The 21,358-nt window shown below is 45.1% G+C and overlaps 1 protein-coding gene across 3 annotated transcripts in view; it reads left to right on the top strand.

Moving 5' to 3' along the window:
* Nucleotides 1-21,358, top strand: part of LOC124032350 (protein kinase C zeta type-like) — a 174,357-nt gene that overhangs the window by 59,023 nt on the left and 93,976 nt on the right. For 2 of the 3 annotated variants that reach the window (XM_046344687.1, XM_046344686.1), the window contains exons 2-3: nucleotides 2,979-3,064; nucleotides 19,423-19,554. In XM_046344687.1, the coding sequence (XP_046200643.1) occupies nucleotides 19,552-19,554 (3 nt within the window). In that variant the 5' untranslated portion in view covers nucleotides 2,979-3,064; nucleotides 19,423-19,551. Of the gene's footprint in view, nucleotides 1-2,978; nucleotides 3,065-19,422; nucleotides 19,555-21,358 lie in introns of those variants that run through there. The other variant, XM_046344688.1, reaches the window with a different exon arrangement.

Genomic DNA, 21,358 nt, shown 5'->3' on the forward strand with positions numbered 1-21,358 from the left:
CAGGGGCAGGCAGAATGTCATACACAGGAGGAAGCAGGTAGCTGGGTCCAGGGGCAGGCAGAAGGTCATACACAGGAGGAAGCAGGTAGCTGGGTCCAGGGGCAGGCAGAAGGTCATACACAGGAGGAAGCAGGTAGCTGGGTCCAGGGGCAGGCAGAAGGTCATACACAGGAGGAAGCAGGTAGCAGGGTCCAGGGGCAGGCAGAAGGTCATACACTGGAGGAGGCAGGTAGCAGGGTCCAGGGGCAGGCAGAATGTCATACAGGGGGTCCAAAAAGGCAACAGTACAGGCAGGGAAATGGCTAATTAACGTAATCTGGGAGATCAGGCAATAGGTTGATAACAGGAAATTCGATTGGCTAAAGTACAGGAAAGGAACAGGCAAAAATCGTCATTAGTGAGGCAGGCCAAAACTATCGTACATGGGAGGATTCAATTACAGGAATAAATAGCTCCGTATAGAAGTGTGTCACAAAACAAACAATACCTCTCAATGATGGGGTGCAAAGAACTGAACTAAATAGGGTGTTATAATGACATACAGGTGTGTGAACAGGTGATCAGAATTCAGGTGATTGTGATCTGGAGTGTGAGCTGCGTTTAGGGGATCTATGTGTTTGAGAGTGTGAGCTGGAAAGTGAGCTGCGTTCAGGGGATCTCCAGTTAAAGTCGGAAGTTGGAGTCATTAAAACTTGTTTTTCAAACACTCCACAAATTTGTACTTTGTGCATGACACAAGTAATTTTTCCAACAATTGTTTACAGACAGATTATTTCACTTATAATTCACTCTATCACAATTCTAGTGTGTCAGAAGTTTACATACACTAAGTTGACTGTGCCTTTAAAGAGATTGGAAAAGTCCAGAAAATGATGTGATGCCTTTAGAAGCCAAGCATATTGACATCATTTGAGTCAATTGGAAGTGTACCTGTGGATGTATTTCAAGGCATACCTTCAAACTCAGTGCCCCTTTGGTTGACATCATGGGAAAATCAAAAGAAATCAGCCAAGACCTCAGAAAAATAATTGTAGACCTCCACAAGTCTGGTTCATCCTTGGGAGCAATTTCCAAATGCCTGAAGGTACCACGTTCATCTATACAAACAATAGTACGCAAGTATAAACAGCATGGGACCACACACCCGTCATACAGCTCAGGAAGGAGACGCTTTCTGTCTCCTGGAGATGAAAATACTTTGGACCAAAAAGTGCAAATCCATCCCAGAACAGCAGCAAAGGACCTTGTGAAGATTCTGGAGGACACAGGTACAAAAGTCTCTATATCCACAGTAAAACGAGTCCTATGTCAACATAACCTAAAAGGCCGCTCAGCAAGAAAGGCGCCACTGCTCCAAAAACTGCACATGGGGACAAAGACTATGCTTTTTGTAGAAATGTCCTCTGTTCTGATGAAACAAAAATAGAACTGCTTGGCCATTATGACCATCGTTATGTTTGGAGGAAAAAGGGGGAGGCTTGCAAGCCGAAGAACACCATCCCAACCGTGAAGCACGGGGGTGGCAGCATTATGTTGTGGGGGTGCTTTGCTGCAGGAGGGACTGGTGCACTTCACAAAATAAATGGCATCATGAGGTAGGAAAGTTATGTGGATATATTGAAACAACATCTCAAGACATCAGTTAAAGTTTGGTCGCAAATGGGTCTTCCAAATGGACAATGACCCCAAGCATACTTCCAAATTTGTGGCAAAATGGCTTAAGCACAACAAAGTCAAGGTATTGGAGTGGCCATCACAAAGACCTGACCTCAATCCAATAGAAAATGTGTGGGCAGAACTGTAAAAGCGTGTGTGAGCAAGGAGGCCTTCAAACCTGACTCAGTTACTCCAGCTCTGTCAGGAGAAATGGGCCAAAATTCCCCTAACTTATTGTGGGAAGCTTGTGGAAGGCTACCCGAAACGTTTGACCCAAGTTAAACAATTTAAAGGCAATGCTACCAAATACTAATTGGGTATGTAAACTTCCGACGCATTGGGAATGTGATGAAAGAAATTCCTGCATTTCACATTTTTTAAATAAAGTGGTGATCCTAACTGACCTAAATCAGGATTTTTTTACTAGGATTAAATGTTAGGAATTGTGAAAAACTGAGTTTAAATGTAGTTGGCTGAGGTATATGTAAACTTCCGACTTCAACTGTACGTTTTTGAGAGTGTGAGTTGGAGGCAGGCGTTACTGACATCGTTATCATCATTACATTGTTACGTGGCGGCAGGGTAGCCTAGTGGTTAGAGCGTTGGACTAGTAGCCGGAAGGTTGTAAGTACAACCCCCCGAGCTGACAAGGTACAAATCTGTCGTTCTGCCCCTGAACAAGGCAGTTAACCCACTGTTCCTAGGCCGTCATTGAAAATAAGAATTTGTTCGTAACTGACTTGCCTAGTTAAATAGAGGTAGAATAAAATTATCATTACATTGTTACCATCATTATTATCATTACATCTGACATCGTTATCATCATTATGTCTGACATCATCATCATTACGTCTGACATCGTTATGATCTAAAAGTCCAAACTGATCCCAGATCAGCACTCCTACTCTGAGCCGCTTGTTACGTAAGGGTTGTGCCAAGTCCGTTAATGCAGCGTTGTTTATTATGCAGTGTTATGCAGTGTATTAATAGACCGCTCAGAAGGTATAAATAGCAGCACCTTTACGCTGTCATCAGGATTCAAGACATTACAGAGAAATTAATAAGACCAGGACCTCAAGAGAGACAAGAGGGACAGAATGAAATGGAGGGAGGGAGGGAGGTCCTCTGGTACTTTGATAGAAACTTCAGAGAGCGTGGTGCTTTAAGGGCAGGGCAAGTCTCTCTCCCCTCCATCTCTCTCTCCCTCTTTCTCACTACTCCCTCGCTCCTTTGTGATTTTGGAGGACCTTGAATGCACCTCTCCATCCCCCTCTCGCTCCCTGTCATGCAGTTACTGTACAACTGTTTCCTCTCTCTCCTAGAATCGATCTACCGCCGCGGGGCCAGAAGATGGAGGAAGCTCTACCGAGTAAACGGACACCTCTTCCAGGCCAAGCGCTTTAACAGGGTGAGTATTAATGTCCCATTCCGCCTCCCCAACACATCCCATTGACCTTCTCGCACTTCACTTCCTGTTTAGAGGTCATTTACAGTAATGGATTGGTTTGTCATCCTACCTAGCAATTTGTCACTTTCTACGAGCGCTTATTAAAACCGTCACATGATCATTTGATGAGAACAGACCTGGTTGGTATTTTTGAAAGAAAGATTGTCTACTACTACTACTACTATTGCTACTACTGCTACTGCTGCTGCTACTACTATTAATAATGCTACTGCTACTACTACTACTAATAATAATAATGCTACTACTACTACTAATAATGCTACTGCTACTACTACTACTACTAATAATAATAATGCTACTACTACTATTACTACTACTACTAATGTGACTACTAATAATAATGGTACTACTACATCTACTACTACTACTACTACTACGATGGAGCAGTATAGTTCATTCACAAAGACTTAGTGGTTGAATAATACCTGGCTGATGTCACTACCACAGCTGCAGCTGTCTGGATTTGGATGCGTTATTCCAGATAGCTGCTGGTGGTCTATTTAACGGGTTGTCATCATTCTGGCCCTCAAGAAAATTCAAGAATCCCCCAACTACCCCTCCACTTGCTAAAGATTAGAGAGAGAACTTATATATATCTGCATGTTGAGGCAACCTAGCTGTAAGGCATTATTGCACTGCCAGTGTTAGTGTCCACTCTGGCTTGAAGGGCAATGTTGTTACAGGCGGGCTTAAGGAACTATTGCATTTGAAAGGGAAGGTAGTCAGGGCCAGGGGCAGGGCCAGGATGAGGGTCAGGGGCGGGGCCAAGGACAAGGGCAGGGCCAGGACGAGGGCCAGGGGCGGGGCCAAGGACAAGGGCAGGGCCAGGATGAGGGCCAGGGGCGGGGCCAAGGACAGGGGCAGGGGATGGACCAGGAGAAGGGCCGGGGGAAGGGCCAGGTCAGGGAAGGGCCATGTCAGGGCCAGGTCAGGTGCAGGCACAGGTCAGGGGATGGACCAGGTCAGGGGAAGGGCCATGTCAGGGCCAGGTCAGGGGCAGGCACAGGTCAGGGGATGGACCAGGGGAAGGGCCGGGGGAAGGGCCAGGTCAGGCGATGGACCAGGGGATGGACCAGGGGAAGGACCAGGGGAAGGGCCAGGTCAGGGGAAGGGCCGGGGGAAGGGCCGGGGGAAGGGCCAGGTCAGGGGATGGACCAGGGGATGGACCAGGGGAAGGACCAGGGGAAGGGCCAGGTCAGGGGAAGGGCCAGGGGAAGGGCCAGGTCAGGCGATGGACCAGGGGATGGACCAGGGGAAGGACCAGGGGAAGGGCCAGGTCAGGGGAAGGGCCGGGGGAAGGGCCGGGGGAAGGGCCAGGTCAGGGGATGGACCAGGGGATGGACCAGGGGAAGGACCAGGGGAAGGGCCAGGTCAGGGGAAGGGCCGGGGCCGGGGGAAGGGCCAGGTCAGGCGATGGACCAGGGGATGGACCAGGGGAAGGACCAGGGGAAGGGCCAGGTCAGGGGAAGGGCCATGTCAGGGCCAGGTCAGGTGCAGGGCTGGGATCCTTGAAGATTATCGGCAAATACAGGAAGGACAGTGCCCTCTTTTTCTGTTTGGTGCTATTTGTCTTGAAGTAAATTACCTTCTATTTCATTGTTGTTTCTTTTCAACATCCACAAGCTTTACTTTCCAGTAAGACTTGAACAGCAGGGGCGACAGGGTGGTGGTGGTGGTTAGAGCGTTGGACTAGCAGCCGAAAGTTTGCAAGTTCAAATCCCCGAGCTGACAAGGTACAAATCTGTCATTCTGACCCTGAACAGGCAGTTAACCCACTATTCCTAGGCTGTCATTGAAAATAAGAATTTGTTCTTAACTGACTTGCCTAGTAAAATAAAAAAAACGTTTAAAAAACTACACTGTGACGGCAGGAATATTTTGTTTTGCCTGCCATCACAGGCAAAACAATGATTCAAGTCTCTTCCTTTTTGTGGAGAACACGGCTGATTATCACTACTTTATTGGGCATAGTCTCATTTCATTGGATTGATTGAATTGATTTGGTGGACCATTGGTATGAACAAACATTAACCCCGAGTCAGTTGATCCCTTTATTCGTTTACTGGTTAAGGTAAGGAATGGGTCTAGTAACACCCCCTTAGCACTCAGACCAGTGCTAAGGGGGTAATAATAATTTCTCCTTGGGGTGTTGTTGTCTGCTGATGGACGTCTAGACTAGACTGAGATCACAAATCTCTGATCTGCCAAGTCAGCACTGTACTGTATTACGGTCTACTCATTCCTACAGACCTCCATTAGGCAGCCCATCTCCCTCGTTAATGCACTGGAAGAGACTCAATGTTATGTTGAAGCCATGGTTATTTGAATGTTATGTCGGAGCCATGGTTATTTGCTAAGACATTGGGCAAGTATAGTGTTGGCTTCTATAATCTGTCCTACTGTATTTCCACTCTGTACAGTAATTTGTCGGCCATTTTATTGTGGGGACATCACATGTTGGCTACATCAAATGCTTGTCTAAGGTTGATGGCTTTGTCACTATGTCACGTGTGAGCCACTATGTGTACAGTTCACACATAATTACGATCGTTGCCATGACACATGGTTTTACAGTCAGTTCTAGGTGGTGCAGTCTTTCCCCAATGTCTTTCCTCTCCATTCCTCACACCATCCCTCCCTCTTTTTTATCTTTATCCTCTATACAGAATTAACAAGTCATTTAGCAGAAGTAGGTCAGGTTTATCCTCTCTCTCCATCCCTCCCTCTCTTAGCTGCTCTCTCTCCATCCCTCACTCTCTTAGCTGCTCTCTCTCTCCATCCCACTCGTTCTCCATCCGTCCCTTCTAAATCCCTCATAACACCCCTCCCTCTCTTAGCTGCTCTCTCTCCAAACCTCCCTCTCTTAGCTGCTCTCTCTCCATCTCTCCCTCTCTTAGCTGCTCTCTCTCCATCCCACTCTTTCTCCATCCATCCCTTTCAAATCCCTCATAACACCCCTCCCTCTCTTAGCTGCTCTCTCTCCATCCCTGACTCTCTTAGCTGCTCTCTCTCCATCCCACTCTTTCTCCATCCATCCCTTCTAAATCCCTCATAACACCCCTCCCTCTCTTAGCTGCTCTCTCTTCATCCCTCCCGCTCTTAGCTGCTCTCTCTCCATCCCTCCCTCTCTTAGCTGCTCTCTCTCCATCCCACTCTTTCTCCATCCATCCCTTTCAAATCCCTCATAACACCCCTCCCTATCTTAGCTGCTCTCTCTCCATCCCTCCCTCTCTTAGCTGCTGTCTCTCCATCCCACTATTTCCCCATCCATCCCTTCTAAATCCCTCATAACACCCCTCCCTCTCTTAGCTGCTCTCTCTCATCCCACTCTTTCTCCATCCATCCCTTCCAAATCCCTCATAACACCCCTCCCTCTCTTAGCTGCTCTCTCTCCATCCCACTCTTTCTCCATCCATCCCTTCTAAATCCCTCAGAACACCCCTCACTCTCTTAGCTGCTCTCTCTCTCCATCCCTCCCTCTCTTAGCTGCTCTCTCTCTCCATCCCTCCCTCTCTTAGCTGCTCTCTCTCCATCCCTCCCTCTCCTAGCTGCTCTCTCTCCATCCCTCACTCTCTTAGCTGCTCTCTCTCCATCCACTCTTTTTCCATCCATCCCTTCTAAATCCCTCATAACACCCCTCCTTCTCTTAGATGCTCTCTCTCCAACCCAATCTTTCTCCATCCATCCCTTCCAAATCCCTCATCACACCCTTCCCTCTCTTAGCTGCTCTCTCTCCATCCCCCTCCTTCTCCATCCGTCCCTTCTAAATCCTTCATAACACCCCTCCCTCTCTTAGCTGCTCTCTCTCCATCCCTCCCTCTCTAAGCTGCTCTCTCTCCATCCCTCCCTCTCTTAGCTGCTCTCTCTCCATCCCTCCCTCTCTTAGCTGCTCTCTCTCCATCCCCCTCCTTCTCCATCCGTCCCTTCTAAATCCTTCATAACACCCCTCCCTCTCTTAGCTGCTCTCTCTCCATCCCTCCCTCTCTAAGCTGCTCTCTCCCCCCCTCCCTCTCTTAGCTGCTCTCTCTCCATCCCTCCCTCTCTTAGCTGCTCTCTCTCCATCCCACTCCTTCTCCACCCATCCCTTCTAAATCCCTCATAACACCCCTCCCTCTCTTAGCTGCTCTCTCTCCATCCCACTCTTTCTCCATCCGTCCCTTCTAAATCTCTCATAACACCCCTCCCTCTCTTAGCTGCTCTCTCTCCATCCCTCCCTCTCTAAGCTGCTCTCTCTCCATCCCTCCCTCTCTTAGCTGCTCTCTCTCCATCCCTCCCTCTCTTAGCTGCTCTCTCTCCATCCCACTCCTTCTCCATCCATCCCTTCTAAATCCCCCATAACACCCCTCCCTCTCTTAGCTGCTCTCTCTCCATCCCTCACTCTCTTAGCTGCTCTCTTTCCATCCCACTCTTTCTCCATCCGTCCCTTCTAAATCCCTCATAACACCCCTCCCTCTCTTAGCTGCTCTCTCTCCATCCCTCCCTCTCTTAGCTGCTCTCTCTCCATCCCTCACGCTCTTAGCTGCTCTCTCTCCATCCCCCTCTCTTAGCTGCTCTCTCTCCATCCCTCACTCTCTCAGCTGCTTTCTCTCCATCCCACTCTTTCTCTTCCGTCCCTTCTAAATCCCTCATAACACCCCTCCCTCTCTTAGCTGCTCTCTCTCCATCCCTCACTCTCTTAGCTGCTCTCTCTCCATCCCACTCTTTCTCCATCTGTCCCTTCTAAATCCCTCATAACACCCCTCCCTCTCTTAGCTGCTCTCTCTCCATCCCTCCCTCTCTTAGCTGCTCTCTCTCCATCCCTCCCTCTCTTAGCTGCTCTCTCTCCAGCCCTCCCTCTCTTAGCTGCTCTCTCTCCATCCCACTCTTTCTCCATCCATCCCTTCCAAATCCCTCATAACACCCCTCCCTCTCTTAGCTGCTCTCTCTCCATCCCTCCCTCTCTTAGCTGCTCTCTCTCCATCCCTCCCTCTCTTAGCTGCTCTCTCTCCATTCCACTCTTTCTCCATCCATCCCTTCTAAATCCCTCATAACACCCCTCCCTCTCTTAGCTGCTCTCTCTCCATCCCTCACTCTCTTCGCTGCTCTCTCTCCATCCCACTCTTTCTTCATGTGTCCCTTCTAAATCCCTCATAACACCCCTCCCTCTCTTAGCTGCTCTCTCTCCATCCCTCCCTCTCTTAGCTGCTCTCTCTCCATCCCACTCTTTCTCCATCCATCCCTTCTAAATCCCTCATAACACCCCTCTCTCTCTTAGCTGCTCTTTCTCTATCCCTCACTCTCTTAGCTGCTCTCTCTCCAACACACTCTTTCTCCATCCGTCCCTTCTAAATTCCTCTCAACACCCCTCACTCTCTTAGCTGCTCTCTCTCCATCCCACTGTTTCTCCATCCATCCCTTCTAAATCCCTCATAACACCCCTCCCCCTCTTAGCTGCTCTCTCTCCATCCCACTCTTTCTCCATCCATCCCTTCTAAATCCCTCATAACACCCCTCCCTGTCTTAGCTGCTCTCTCTCATCCCTCCCTCTCTTAGCTGCTCTCTCTCCATCCCTCCCTCTCTTAGCTGCTCTCTCTCTCCATCCCTCCCTCTCTTAGCTGCTCTCTCTCCATCCCTCCCTCTCTTAGCTGCTCTCTCGCCATCCCACTCCTTCTCCATCCATCCCTTATAAATCCCTCATAACACCCCTCCCTCTCTTTCTCTCTCCCCTTTCCATCCCTTTCTCCTCACTTCTCTCTCTCCACCACATCCCTCTCCTTCCCGCTCTCTCTCCCCCGTCTGTTGTTGAGGAGAAAGATGTTTTGTGTATGCCACCAGTTTGACATAATGGGGTTCTATAGTACCTCTGGTGCACATCATGTATCAGAATGTTGTATTCCTGCAGTTAGTGTTCGCAGCTACGAGCCAGCGCTCCATTAGAGGGATGACTGACTGGAAATACTGTCTAGTTTGTTACTTCATTAGCTCCCTGACTGACTGGAAATACTGTCTAGTTTGTTACTTCATTAGCTCCCTGACTGGAGATACTGTCTAGATTGTTACTTCATTAGCTCCCTGACTGGAGATACTGTCTAGTTTGTTACTTCATTAGCTCCCTGATTGACTGGAGATACTGTTTAGTTTGTTAGTTCATTAGCTCCCTGACTGACTGGAGATACTGTCTAGTTTGTTACTTCATTAGCTCTCTGACTGGAGATACTGTCTAGTTTGTTACTTCATTAGCTCCCTGACTGACTGGAGATACTGTCTAGTTTGTTACTTCATTAGCTCTCTGACTGGAGATACTGTCTAGTTTGTTACTTCATTCGCTCCCTGACTGACTGGAGATACTGTCTAGTTTGTTACTTCATTAGCTCCCTGACTGACTGGAGATACTGTCTAGTTTGTTACTTCATTAGCTCCCTGATTGACTGGAGATACTGTCTAGATTGTTACTTCATTAGCTCTCTGACTGGAGATACTGTCTAGATTGTTACTTCATTAGCTCCCTGACTGGAGATACTGTCTAGATTGTTACTTCATTAGCTCTCTGACTGGAGATACTGTCTAGATTGTTACTTCATTAGCTCCCTGATTGACTGGAGATACTGTCTAGATTGTTACTTCATTAGCTCTCTGACTGGAGAGACTGTCTAGTTTGTTACTTCATTAGCTCTCTGACTGGAGATACTGTCTAGATTGTTACTTCATTAGCTCTCTGACTGGAGATACTGTCTAGTTTGTTACTTCATTAGCTCCCTGACTGACTGGAGATACTGTCTAGTTTGTTACTTTATTAGCTCCCTGACTGGAGATACTGTCTAGTTTGTTACTTCATTAGCTCCCTGACTGGAGATACTGTCTAGTTTGTTACTTCATTAGCTCTCTGACTGGAGATACTGTCTAGTTTGTTACTTCATTAGCTCTCTGACTGGAGATACTGTCTAGTTTGTTACTTCATTAGCTCTCTGACTGGAGATACTGTCTAGATTGTTACTTCATTAGCTCCCTGACTGGAGATACTGTCTAGATTGTTACTTCATTGGCTCTCTGACTGGAGATACTGTCTAGATTGTTACTTCATTAGCTCCCTGACTGGAGATACTGTCTAGTTTGTTACTTCATTAGCTCCCTGATTGACTGGAGATACGGTCTAGATTGTTACTTCATTAGCTCCCTGACAGACTGGAGATACTGTCTAGTTTGTTACTCCATTAGCTCCCTGAATGACTGGAGATACTGTCTAGTTTGTTACTTCATTAGCTCCCTGATTGACTGGAGATATGGTCTAGATTGTTACTTCATTAGCTCCCTGACTGACTGGAAATACTGTCTAGTTTGTTACTTCATTAGCTCTCTGACTGGAGATACTGTCTAGATTGTTACTTCATTAGCTCCCTTGACTGGAGATACTGTCTAGTTTGTTACTTCATTAGCTCCCTGATTGACTGGAGATACGGTCTAGTTTGTTACTTCATTAGCTCCCTGACTGACTGGAGATACTGTCTAGATTGTTACTTCATTAGCTCTCTGACTGGAGATACTGTCTAGTTTGTTACTTCATTAGCTCCCTGACTGACTGGAGATACTGTCTAGTTTGTTACTTCATTAGCTCTCTGACTGGAGATACTGTCTAGTTTGTTACTTCATTAGCTCCCTGACTGACGGGAGATACTGTCTAGTTTGTTACTTCATTAGCTCCCTGACTGGAGATACTGTCTAGTTTGTTATTTCATTAGCTCCCTGACTGGAGATACTGTCTAGTTTGTTACTTCATTAGCTCCCTGATTGACTGGAGATACGGTCTAGATTGTTACTTCATTAGCTCCCTGACTGACTGGAGATACTGTCTAGTTTGTTACTTCATTAGCTTCCTGACTGGAGATACTGTCTAGATTGTTACTTCATTAGCTCTCTGACTGGAGATACTGTCTAGTTTGTTACTTCATTAGCTCTCTGACTGGAGATACTGTCTAGTTTGTTACTTCATTAGCTCTCTGACTGGAGATACTGTCTAGATTGTTACTTCATTAGCTCCCTGACTGACTGGAGATACTGTCTAGTTTGTTACTTCATTAGCTCCCTGACTGACTGGAGATACTGTCTAGTTTGTTACTTCATTAGCTCTCTGACTGGAGAAACTGTCTAGTTTGTTACTTCATTAGCTCCCTGACTGGAGATACTGTCTAGTTTGTTACTTCATTAGCTCTCTGACTGGAGATACTGTCTAGTTTGTTACTTCATTAGCTCCCTGACTGACTGGAGATACTGTCTAGATTGTTACTTCATTCGCTCCCTGACTGACTGGAGATACTGTCTAGTTTGTTACTTCATTAGCTCTCTGACTGGAGAGACTGTCTAGATTGTTACTTCATTGGCTCTCTGACTGGAGATACTGTCTAGATTGTTACTTCATTAGCTCTCTGACTGGAGATACTGTCTAGTTTGTTACTTCATTAGCTCCCTGATTGACTGGAGATATTGTCTAGATTGTTACTTCATTAGCTCCCTGATTGACTGGAGATACTGTCTAGTTTGTTACTTCATTAGCTCCCTGATTGACTGGAGATACTGTCTAGATTGTTACTTCATTAGCTCCCTGATTGACTGGAGATACTGTCTAGATTGTTACTTCATTAGCTCTCTGACTGGAGATACTGTCTAATTTGTTACTTCATTAGCTCCCTGATTGACTGGAGATATGGTCTAGTTTGTTACTTCATTAGCTCCCTGACTGACTGGAGATACTGTCTAGTTTGTTACTTCATTAGCTCCCTGACTGGAGATACTGTCTAGATTGTTACTTCATTAGCTCTCTGACTGGAGATACTGTCTAGATTGTTACTTCATTAGCTCTCTGACTGGAGATACTGTCTAGTTTGTTACTTCATTAGCTCTCTGACTGGAGATACTGTCTAGTTTGTTACTTCATTAGCTCCCTGATTGACTGGAGATATTGTCTAGATTGTTACTTCATTAGCTCCCTGATTGACTGGAGATACTGTCTAGTTTGTTACTTCATTAGCTCCCTGATTGACTGGAGATACTGTCTAGATTGTTACTTCTTTAGCTCTCTGACTGGAGATACTGTCTAGTTTGTTACTTCATTAGCTCCCTGACTGGAGATACTGTCTAGATTGTTACTTCATTAGCTCTCTGACTGGAGATACTGTCTAGTTTGTTACTTCATTAGCTCCCTGACTGACTGGATATACTGTCTAGATTGTTACTTCATTGGCTCTCTGACTGGAGATACTGTCTAGATTGTTACTTCATTAGCTCTCTGACTGGAGATACTGTCTAGATTGTTACTTCATTAGCTCTCTGACTGGAGATACTGTCTAGTTTGTTACTTCATTAGCTCCCTGATTGACTGGAGATATGGTCTAGTTTGTTACTTCATTAACTCCCTGACTGACTGGAGATACTGTCTAGTTTGTTACTTCATTAGCTCCCTGACTGGAGATACTGTCTAGATTGTTACTTCATTAGCTCTCTGACTGGAGATACTGTCTAGATTGTTACTTCATTAGCTCTCTGACTGGAGATACTGTCTAGTTTGTTACTTCATTAGCTCTCTGACTGGAGATACTGTCTAGTTTGTTACTTCATTAGCTCCCTGATTGACTGGAGATACTGTCTAGATTGTTACTTCATTAGCTCCCTGATTGACTGGAGATACTGTCTAGATTGTTACTTCATTAGCTCTCTGACTGGAGATACTGTCTAATTTGTTACTTCATTAGCTCCCTGATTGACTGGAGATACTGTCTAGTTTGTTACTTCATTAGCTCCCTGACTGACTGGAGATACTGTCTAGTTTGTTACTTCATTAGCTCCCTGACTGGAGATACTGTCTAGATTGTTACTTCATTAGCTCTCTGACTGGAGATACTGTCTAGTTTGTTACTTCATTAGCTCTCTGACTGGAGATACTGTCTAGTTTGTTACTTCATTAGCTCCCTGATTGACTGGAGATACTGTCTAGATTGTTACTTCATTAGCTCCCTGATTGACTGGAGATACTGTCTAGATTGTTACTTCATTAGCTCCCTGATTGACTGGAGATACTGTCTAGATTGTTACTTCTTTAGCTCTCTGACTGGAGAGACTGTCTAGATTGTTACTTCATTAGCTCTCTGACTGGAGATACTGTCTAGTTTGTTACTTCATTAGCTCCCTGATTGACTGGAGATATGGTCTAGTTTGTTACTTCATTAGCTCCCTGACTGGAGATACTGTCTAGTTTGTTACTTCATTAGCTCTCTGACTGGAGATACTGTCTAGATTGTTACTTCATTAGCTCTCTGACTGGAGATACTGTCTAGTTTGTTACTTCATTAGCTCTCTGACTGGAGATACTGTCTAGTTTGTTACTTCATTAGCTCCCTGATTGACTGGAGATACTGTCTAGATTGTTACTTCATTAGCTCCCTGATTGACTGGAGATACTGTCTAGTTTGTTACTTCATTAGCTCCCTGATTGACTGGAGATACTGTCTAGATTGTTACTTCTTTAGCTCTCTGACTGGAGAGACTGTCTAGTTTGTTACTTCATTAGCTCCCTGACTGGAGATACTGTCTAGATTGTTACTTCATTAGCTCTCTGACTGGAGATACTGTCTAGTTTGTTACTTCATTAGCTCCCTGATTGACTGGATATACTGTCTAGATTGTTACTTCATTGGCTCTCTGACTGGAGATACTGTCTAGTTTGTTACTTCATTAGCTCCCTGATTGACTGGAGATACTGTCTAGATTGTTACTTCATTAGCTCTCTGACTGGAGAGACTGTCTAGTTTGTTACTTCATTAGCTCCCTGATTGACTGGAGATACGGTCTAGATTGTTACTTCATTAGCTACCTGACTGACTGGAGATACTGTCTAGTTTGTTACTTCATTAGCTTCCTGACTGGAGATACTGTCTAGATTGTTACTTCATTAGCTCTCTGACTGGAGATACTGTCTAGATTGTTACTTCATTAGCTCACTGACTGGAGATACTGTCTAGTTTGTTACTTCATTAGCTCCCTGACTGACTGGAGATACTGTCTAGTTTGTTACTTCATTAGCTCCCTGACTGACTGGAGATACTGTCTAGTTTGTTACTCCATTAGCTCTGTGACTGGAGATACTGTCTAGTTTGTTACTTCATTAGCTCCCTGACTGACTGGAGATACTGTCTAGATTGTTACTTCATTAGCTCCCTGATTGACTGGAGATACTGTCTAGATTGTTACTTCATTAGCTCTCTGACTGGAGATACTGTCTAATTTGTTACTTCATTAGCTCCCTGATTGACTGGAGATACTGTCTAGTTTGTTACTTCATTAGCTCCCTGACTGACTGGAGATACTGTCTAGATTGTTACTTCATTAGCTCTCTGACTGGATTGACTGAGTTACTTCATTAGCTCTCTGACTGGAGATACTGTTACTTCATTAGCTCTCTGACTGGAGATACTGTCTAGTTTGTTACTTCATTAGCTCTCTGACTGGAGATACTGTCTAGTTTGTTACTTCATTAGCTCCCTGATTGACTGGAGATACTGTCTAGTTTGTTACTTCATTAGCTCCCTGATTGACTGGAGATACTGTCTAGATTGTTACTTCATTAGCTCTCTGACTGGAGATACTGTCTAGATTGTTACTTCATTAGCTCTCTGACTGGAGAGACTGTCTAGTTTGTTACTTCATTAGCTCCCTGACTGACTGGAGATACTGTCTAGATTGTTACTTCATTAGCTCTCTGACTGGAGAGACTGTTTAGTTTGTTACTTCATTAGCTCCCTGACTGGAGATAATGTCTAGATTGTTACTTCATTAGCACCTTGCATGTAGAACCCTAACAAGCATGTCAGTCATGTCAGCTCACAGATCTCCACTGAGACTGAAGCAGACATTGAGAGGGAGAGAGAGAAGAAGAGAGAGAAACTGATTTTTTTATGTTGTCCGGTAAATTGTATGACAAATTTGTCTCAGTTTTGTTGTTCGATTGACTTACATAAGAGCTGTTCAGTTGTTCCTTTGCTGTGTTCAATTGCACAAAGTAGATTTATTTAACCATCATGTTCATTAAAGATATATATTTGTTGCATTGTTAGAAATCCGTTTGTCTGAACATGAAAAAAAACCATTCCTTTCCAACTACAACTGAATATCTAATGTAAATTCCCCAAGCTGGGCTAACAATATATATAATTATCCAACAGCATTGTGGGGAATGTCTGTCACTGTGCCAGCCAGTCAAGGACGTCTCAGAGATTGGTTTCACCTGTCTGACTCAGGGCCAGCCACATGCCGGACTAAGGCACTTTAAATAGGGCTCGTTCCACATTGCTTCCCTAGTTCTCTGCTAGTGATTAGCAGCCATTTTGGAGCTGACAGTGAGCTGGCTCAAACAGGAAGTGCATCCTAAAGGACACCCTAGGGAATAGACTGCCATTTTGGGACTCAACCAGGGACCTTTTTGGGGTTCCTTGATAGATACAGGTTGATCAGGGGTGATATTTTACTGTCCAGTCAGGGAGGAAGAGGCAAGAGGCTAGTAGTGAGACCAAAATAGGTTTGTCTTGTAGACCTAACATCTTCAGTTTTCAGTCCCTTAATATCTCCTCTTTCCTCAGCTAGCTGTACCTTTTGTTAGTGTCTTTAGAACATGGAACACAGCTAGCTGTAGCTTTGTTATTTCCTTTAGAACACGAAACACAGCTAGTTGTAGCTTTGTTATTGCCTTTAGAACACGAAACACAGCTAGTTGTAGCTTTGTTATTGTCTTTAGAACACGAAACACAGCTAGTTGTAGCTTTGTTATTGTCTTTAGAACACGAAACACAGCTAGTTGTAGCTTTGTTATTGTCTTTAGAACACGAAACACAGCTTGTTGTAGCTTTGTTAGTGTCTTTAGAACATGGAACACAGCTAGTGAGTCAAAGAAGCATCTGAAGATGTTGTGGCTTTTTTAAATAACGAAGGGCATATGTTATGGACCCTCGTTTGTCATCTGCTATGGAAATGCTCTCCCCAAAGTCTTGATGGGGAATGCCTGTCATTCCCTGATGGTGAATGTCTGTCTTCAAAGTTTCTCACCTCAGAACAGGTGCCTTAATTACGTACCCACTGTCTGCGCTGAGCTGAGAGGGATTTTCTTTTTTTTTCCAAAAAAAGTGGATGTCTTGATTTATTTATAACTTTTCTGAACCTCTCCCTCTCTCTCTCTCCCGCTCTCTACCTACCTACCTACCTACCTATCTCTCTCTCTCTCTCTCTCTCTCTCTCTCTCTCTCTCTCTCTCTCTCTCTCTCTCTCTCTCTCTCTCTCTCTGTCGCTCTCTCTCTGTCGCTCTCTCTCTCTCTCTGCTTCACTCCCTCTCCCCCTCTCATTCTCTCTATCGGTCTCTCTCTATCTGAGTCAGTTTGGGCTGAGGAGCAGTGAATTTGTAGCAGCTTAGCTTTGAAGTGAGTCTCTACGGATTCTCCATAGCAACAGTGCATTTGCCTTATACTGGGGACAATAAAAGGCCACTCTAAAATGTGCAGTTTTGTCACACAACACAATGCCACAGATGTCTCAAGTTTTGATGGAGCGTGCAATTGGCATGCTGACTGCAGGATCGTCCCCCAGAGCTGTTGCCAGATAATTTTATATTAGTTTCTCTACCATAAGCTGGCTCCGACTTTTTTGGGTAGAATTTGGCAGTATATCCAACCGGCCTTACAACCGTAGACCACCTGTAACCACGCCAGCTCAGCTCGGAGTTGAGGAGTTTTTATGTCTGTAATGAAGCCTTTTTGCGTGGAAAAATGTATTCTGCTTAGCTGGGCCTGGCTCCCCAGTTACAACTTCAGCTTTAAGCACGAGGTGATTTTGTCCCTCTGTGACCAAGAGAAAGTGGTCTTGTTTAAATTCTATGAAATTATTTTGCATTTTTTTTATGTTGAGAGCTCTTAAATCCATCTGAGAAATCACAGTGAGATGAGACTGTGTTTGATGCAATCACTAGAGTCTCCCATTTTCATATATACTGTAATATTGTAAGCAGAGCTGCCAGGTTCACTGCCAGGGGAGTTCAATCCTTTGTCTGGATAGGCATGAAAATGTGACGTGTTGCTCCCTATGCAAATTGGTTGTCAGATTTCACTGTGTATCAGATGAGAACAGCACAACCAGAGCTGTCACACAACGCACAGCAATTGATGTTGCATTGTTCACAGAATGCCATTTTTATTTATTTACCTAGGCAAATCAGTTAAGAACAAATTCTTATTTTCAATGACGGCCTAGGAACAGTGGATTAACTGCCTGTACAGGGGCAGAACAACAGATTTGTACCTTATCAGGTCGGGGGTTTGAACTTGCAACCTTCCGGTTACTAGTCCAACGCTCTAACCACTAGGCTACCCTGCCACAAAAGGTGGTCGGAACCGGTCCATAACCGCTCCAAATCCTCTAAATAGGGGACTTACCATTCATTGGACTGTGGTGCCACTCTTTTCAGACTGTTATATTAAACTGGCTCTGAATGTGTTTGTCAATATGCCTGTGGTTGACATAACATCCCTAGTGTCTGTGTTCTGATGTGTACTGGATGACAGATGTGATAAGCTTGATAGCGCCTAGGCCCATGCCAAATATTTTCAGCGTGCTGACTTTGAGGGAGAGGTTGTTGACCTGGCACCACACTGCCACCTCTCTGACCTCCTCCCTATAGGCTGTTTCATCGTCGTCAATGATCAGACCACTGTCATATCGTCGACAAACTTAATGGTGGTGTTGGAGTCGAGCGGAGCAACACAGTCGTGGGTGAACAGGGAGCACCGGAGGGAACTAAGCACGCACCCCTGAGGGGCCCCTATGTGTAGCGTCAGCGTGTTGGTGCCTACCCTCACCATCTGGTGCCGTCCCGCCAGGAAGTCCAGCATCCAGTTGGGAAGTGTTCAGTCCCAGGGTCCTTAGCTAAGTGATAAGTTTGAAGGGCATTATGGTGTTGAACGCTGCACTGTAGTCAATGAACAGCATTCTCACATCGGTGGTCCGTTTGTACAAGAGAGAAAGGGAAGTGTTGGGAGCGGTATGTGAATTGAAATGGGATGATATTGTTGATGTGAGCCATGACCAGCCTTTCAAAACATTTTATGGCTGCAGATGTGAGTGCTACGGGGAGATAGTCATTTAGACAGATTACATTGGCATTCTTGGGCACAGGGACTATTGTTGTCTGCTTGAAACATGTAGGCATTTCACACTAGGTCAGGGAGAGGTTGAAATTGTATGTGAAGAGATTTGCCAGCCACGTCACTGGGTAGCTTTCGGCTGGGTTACCCTTTGTAATCCGTGATAGTTTGCAAGCCCTGCCACATCCGATGAGTAGTAGGATTCGATCTTAGTCCTGTCTTGTTGCTTTGCCTGTTTGATTGTTTTTCAGAGGGAGTATTCATATAAGCGTCCGGGTTAGTGTCCTGTTCCTTTAAAGGATGCAGCTCTAGCATTTAGCTCAGTGCGGATGTTGGCTGTAATCCATGGCTTCTGGTTGGGATATGTACGTACTGTCACTGTGGGTATGATGTCATCAAGGCACTTATTAATTAAGCCGGTGAGCGATGTGGTAAATTCCTTAATGCCATCAGATGAATCCCAGAACATATTCCAGTCTGTGCTAGTGAAACAATCCAGTAGCCTAGCATCCACTTCATCAGACCACTTCCATATTGAACGTGTCACTGGTACTTCCTGTTTAGAGTTTTTGCTTGTAAACAGGAATCAGGAGGATACAGTTATGGTCAGATTTACCAAATGGAGGGTGAGGGGGAGCTTTGTATGAGTTTCTGTGTGTGGAGTAAAGTTGATCTTTTTTCACCTTTAGTTGCGCAGGTGACATGCTGGTAGAAATGAGGTAAATCCGATTTCAGTTTCACTGTGTTAAAATCACCGGCCACTAGGATTTTCTTGTTTGCTTATGGCCTTATACAGCTCATTGAATGCAATCTTAATGCCAACATCAGTTTGTGGAGGTAAATAGACAGCTGCTAAATATAGATGATTTGCTGTGACTGTTAGTAAAAATGACGACTACAAACAAGCATGCTCCCAGTTGATGTAAGATTCCACCTAGGCTTAAATCCGCCCTTCTTCCATCATGATCACTTTCCTCATGTGTGTCTGCCTTGCCTCCATTGATTCTTGATCAATGACTGCGATCGTATCATCCCATTGTCATCAGCTCAGACTGATGGTGTAACAATCCCTGTCTCCCCCTCTGTCTGTCTGTGTCTGTCTTTGTCTATCTTTCTGTCTGTCTGTCTGCGTCTGTCTGTCCCCAACAGAAAGCGTACTGTGGCCACTGCAGTGAAAGGATATGGGGGCTGGGGAGGCAGGGCTACAAGTGTATCAACTGCAAACTGCTGGTCCATAAGCGCTGTCACAAACTCGTCCCTCTGACCTGCCAAAGGCATATGGTGAGTACCATAGAAATAGAATCTCATTATAGTCCTGTGGTGAGTACTCTGGACAATCTGTCATGTCAAAGCTTCGGAAGAACTTACTATTTATAAAGCATTCGTAAAGTCTTCATAAGCACTACATAGACACTTCACAAACTGCAGTGCAAAGGTATATGGTGAGCTTATAAAGGCTTTTTGGAGCATTTACAGTCTTCATAAGCACTTCATAGATACTTCATAAACTTAAGTGAACGTCTGAATTAATGAGTTGGGAGGGCGAATGAGTAATATTTATCTGCTTTAGGTTGAAACCAAGTTTTGCATTTGAACAATCCAACCTGTTTATAGTAAAAGATCAAGGTAATCAATGAATTCAGATAACAAAAGTGTGAATTATTCAAAAGTCTGAATTAAACATTGCTATTGATGTTCTAATGTGTATTTGTAACATAGTGAATGCTGTTCTGCCCCGAGCGGGGATCAAACTTGTGTCACGAACCGGCTCAAAGCCCGTAACAAAAGAGAGACAACGTGGAGATAAGGCATAACAAAATATATATTTATTAACACAAGCAACTAAGGAAAATATACAATGGTGTGTGTAATCAGTAATCAGTAGTGTAAGTGAGTGTTTTGCATGCATGAATGTGATAATGCAGGGTGTTGAAAGATGCTGTCGCAAACAACCAAAAACCACCAAGAAACACAACTAAATCCATAAAGGTGTCTGCATGGAGAGAGTCTCCTCCATGAATGGAGAAGTGGTGTATTTATCCTGGGAGACACTGGGCCCAGGTGTTTCCCATGTAGCTGATGACCCTCCCAACTCCGCCCACCAGCATCCTAATAAGGAAATAACAGAGAGAAAATACGGCAGACAAAGTGGGAGGGTCGTCACATTCCCCCCAAGGCCTTTGACTCTGTCAATCACCATATTCTTATCGGCAGACTCAGTAGCCTCGGTTTTTCGGATGACTGCCTTGCCTGGTTCACCAATTACTTTGCAGACAGAGTTCCGTGTGTCAAATCGGAGGGCATGCTGTCCGGTCCTCTGGCAGTCTTTATGGGGGTGCCACAGGGTTCAATTCTCGGGCCGACTCTTTTCTCTGTATATATCAATGATGTTGCTCTTGCTGCGGGCGATTCCCTGATCCACCTCTACGCAGACGACACCATTCTATATACTTTCGGCCCGTCATTGGACATGGTGCTATCTAACCTCCAAACGAGCTTCAATGCCATACAACACTCCTTCCGTGGCCTCCAACTGCTCTTAAACGCTAGTAAAACCAAATGCATGCTTTTCAACCGATCGCTGCCTGCACCCACATGCCCGACTAGCATCACCACCCTGGATGGTTCCGACCTTGAATATGTGGACATCTATAAGTACCTAGGTGTCTGGCTAGACTGCAAACTCTCCTTCCAGACTCATATCAAACATCTCCAATCGAAAATCAAATCAAGAGTCGGCTTTCTATTCCGCAACAAAGCCTCCTTCACTCACGCCGCCAAGCTTACCCTAGTAAAACTGACTATCCTACCGATCCTCGACTTCGGCGATGTCATCTACAAAATGGCTTCCAACACTCTACTCAGCAAACTGGATGCAGTCTATCACAGTGCTATCCGCTTTGTCACTAAAGCACCTTATACCCCCCACCACTGCGACTTGTATGCTCTAGTCGGCTGGCCCTCGCTACATATTCGTCGCCAAACCCACTGGCTCTAGGTCATCTACATACAGGTCCATGCTAGGTAAAGATCCGCCTTATCTCAGTTCACTGGTCACGATGGCAACACCCATCTGTAGCACGCG

The sequence above is a fragment of the Oncorhynchus gorbuscha genome, linkage group LG03 (genome assembly GCF_021184085.1).
Source record: "Oncorhynchus gorbuscha isolate QuinsamMale2020 ecotype Even-year linkage group LG03, OgorEven_v1.0, whole genome shotgun sequence".
Classification (NCBI taxonomy): domain Eukaryota; kingdom Metazoa; phylum Chordata; class Actinopteri; order Salmoniformes; family Salmonidae; genus Oncorhynchus; species Oncorhynchus gorbuscha.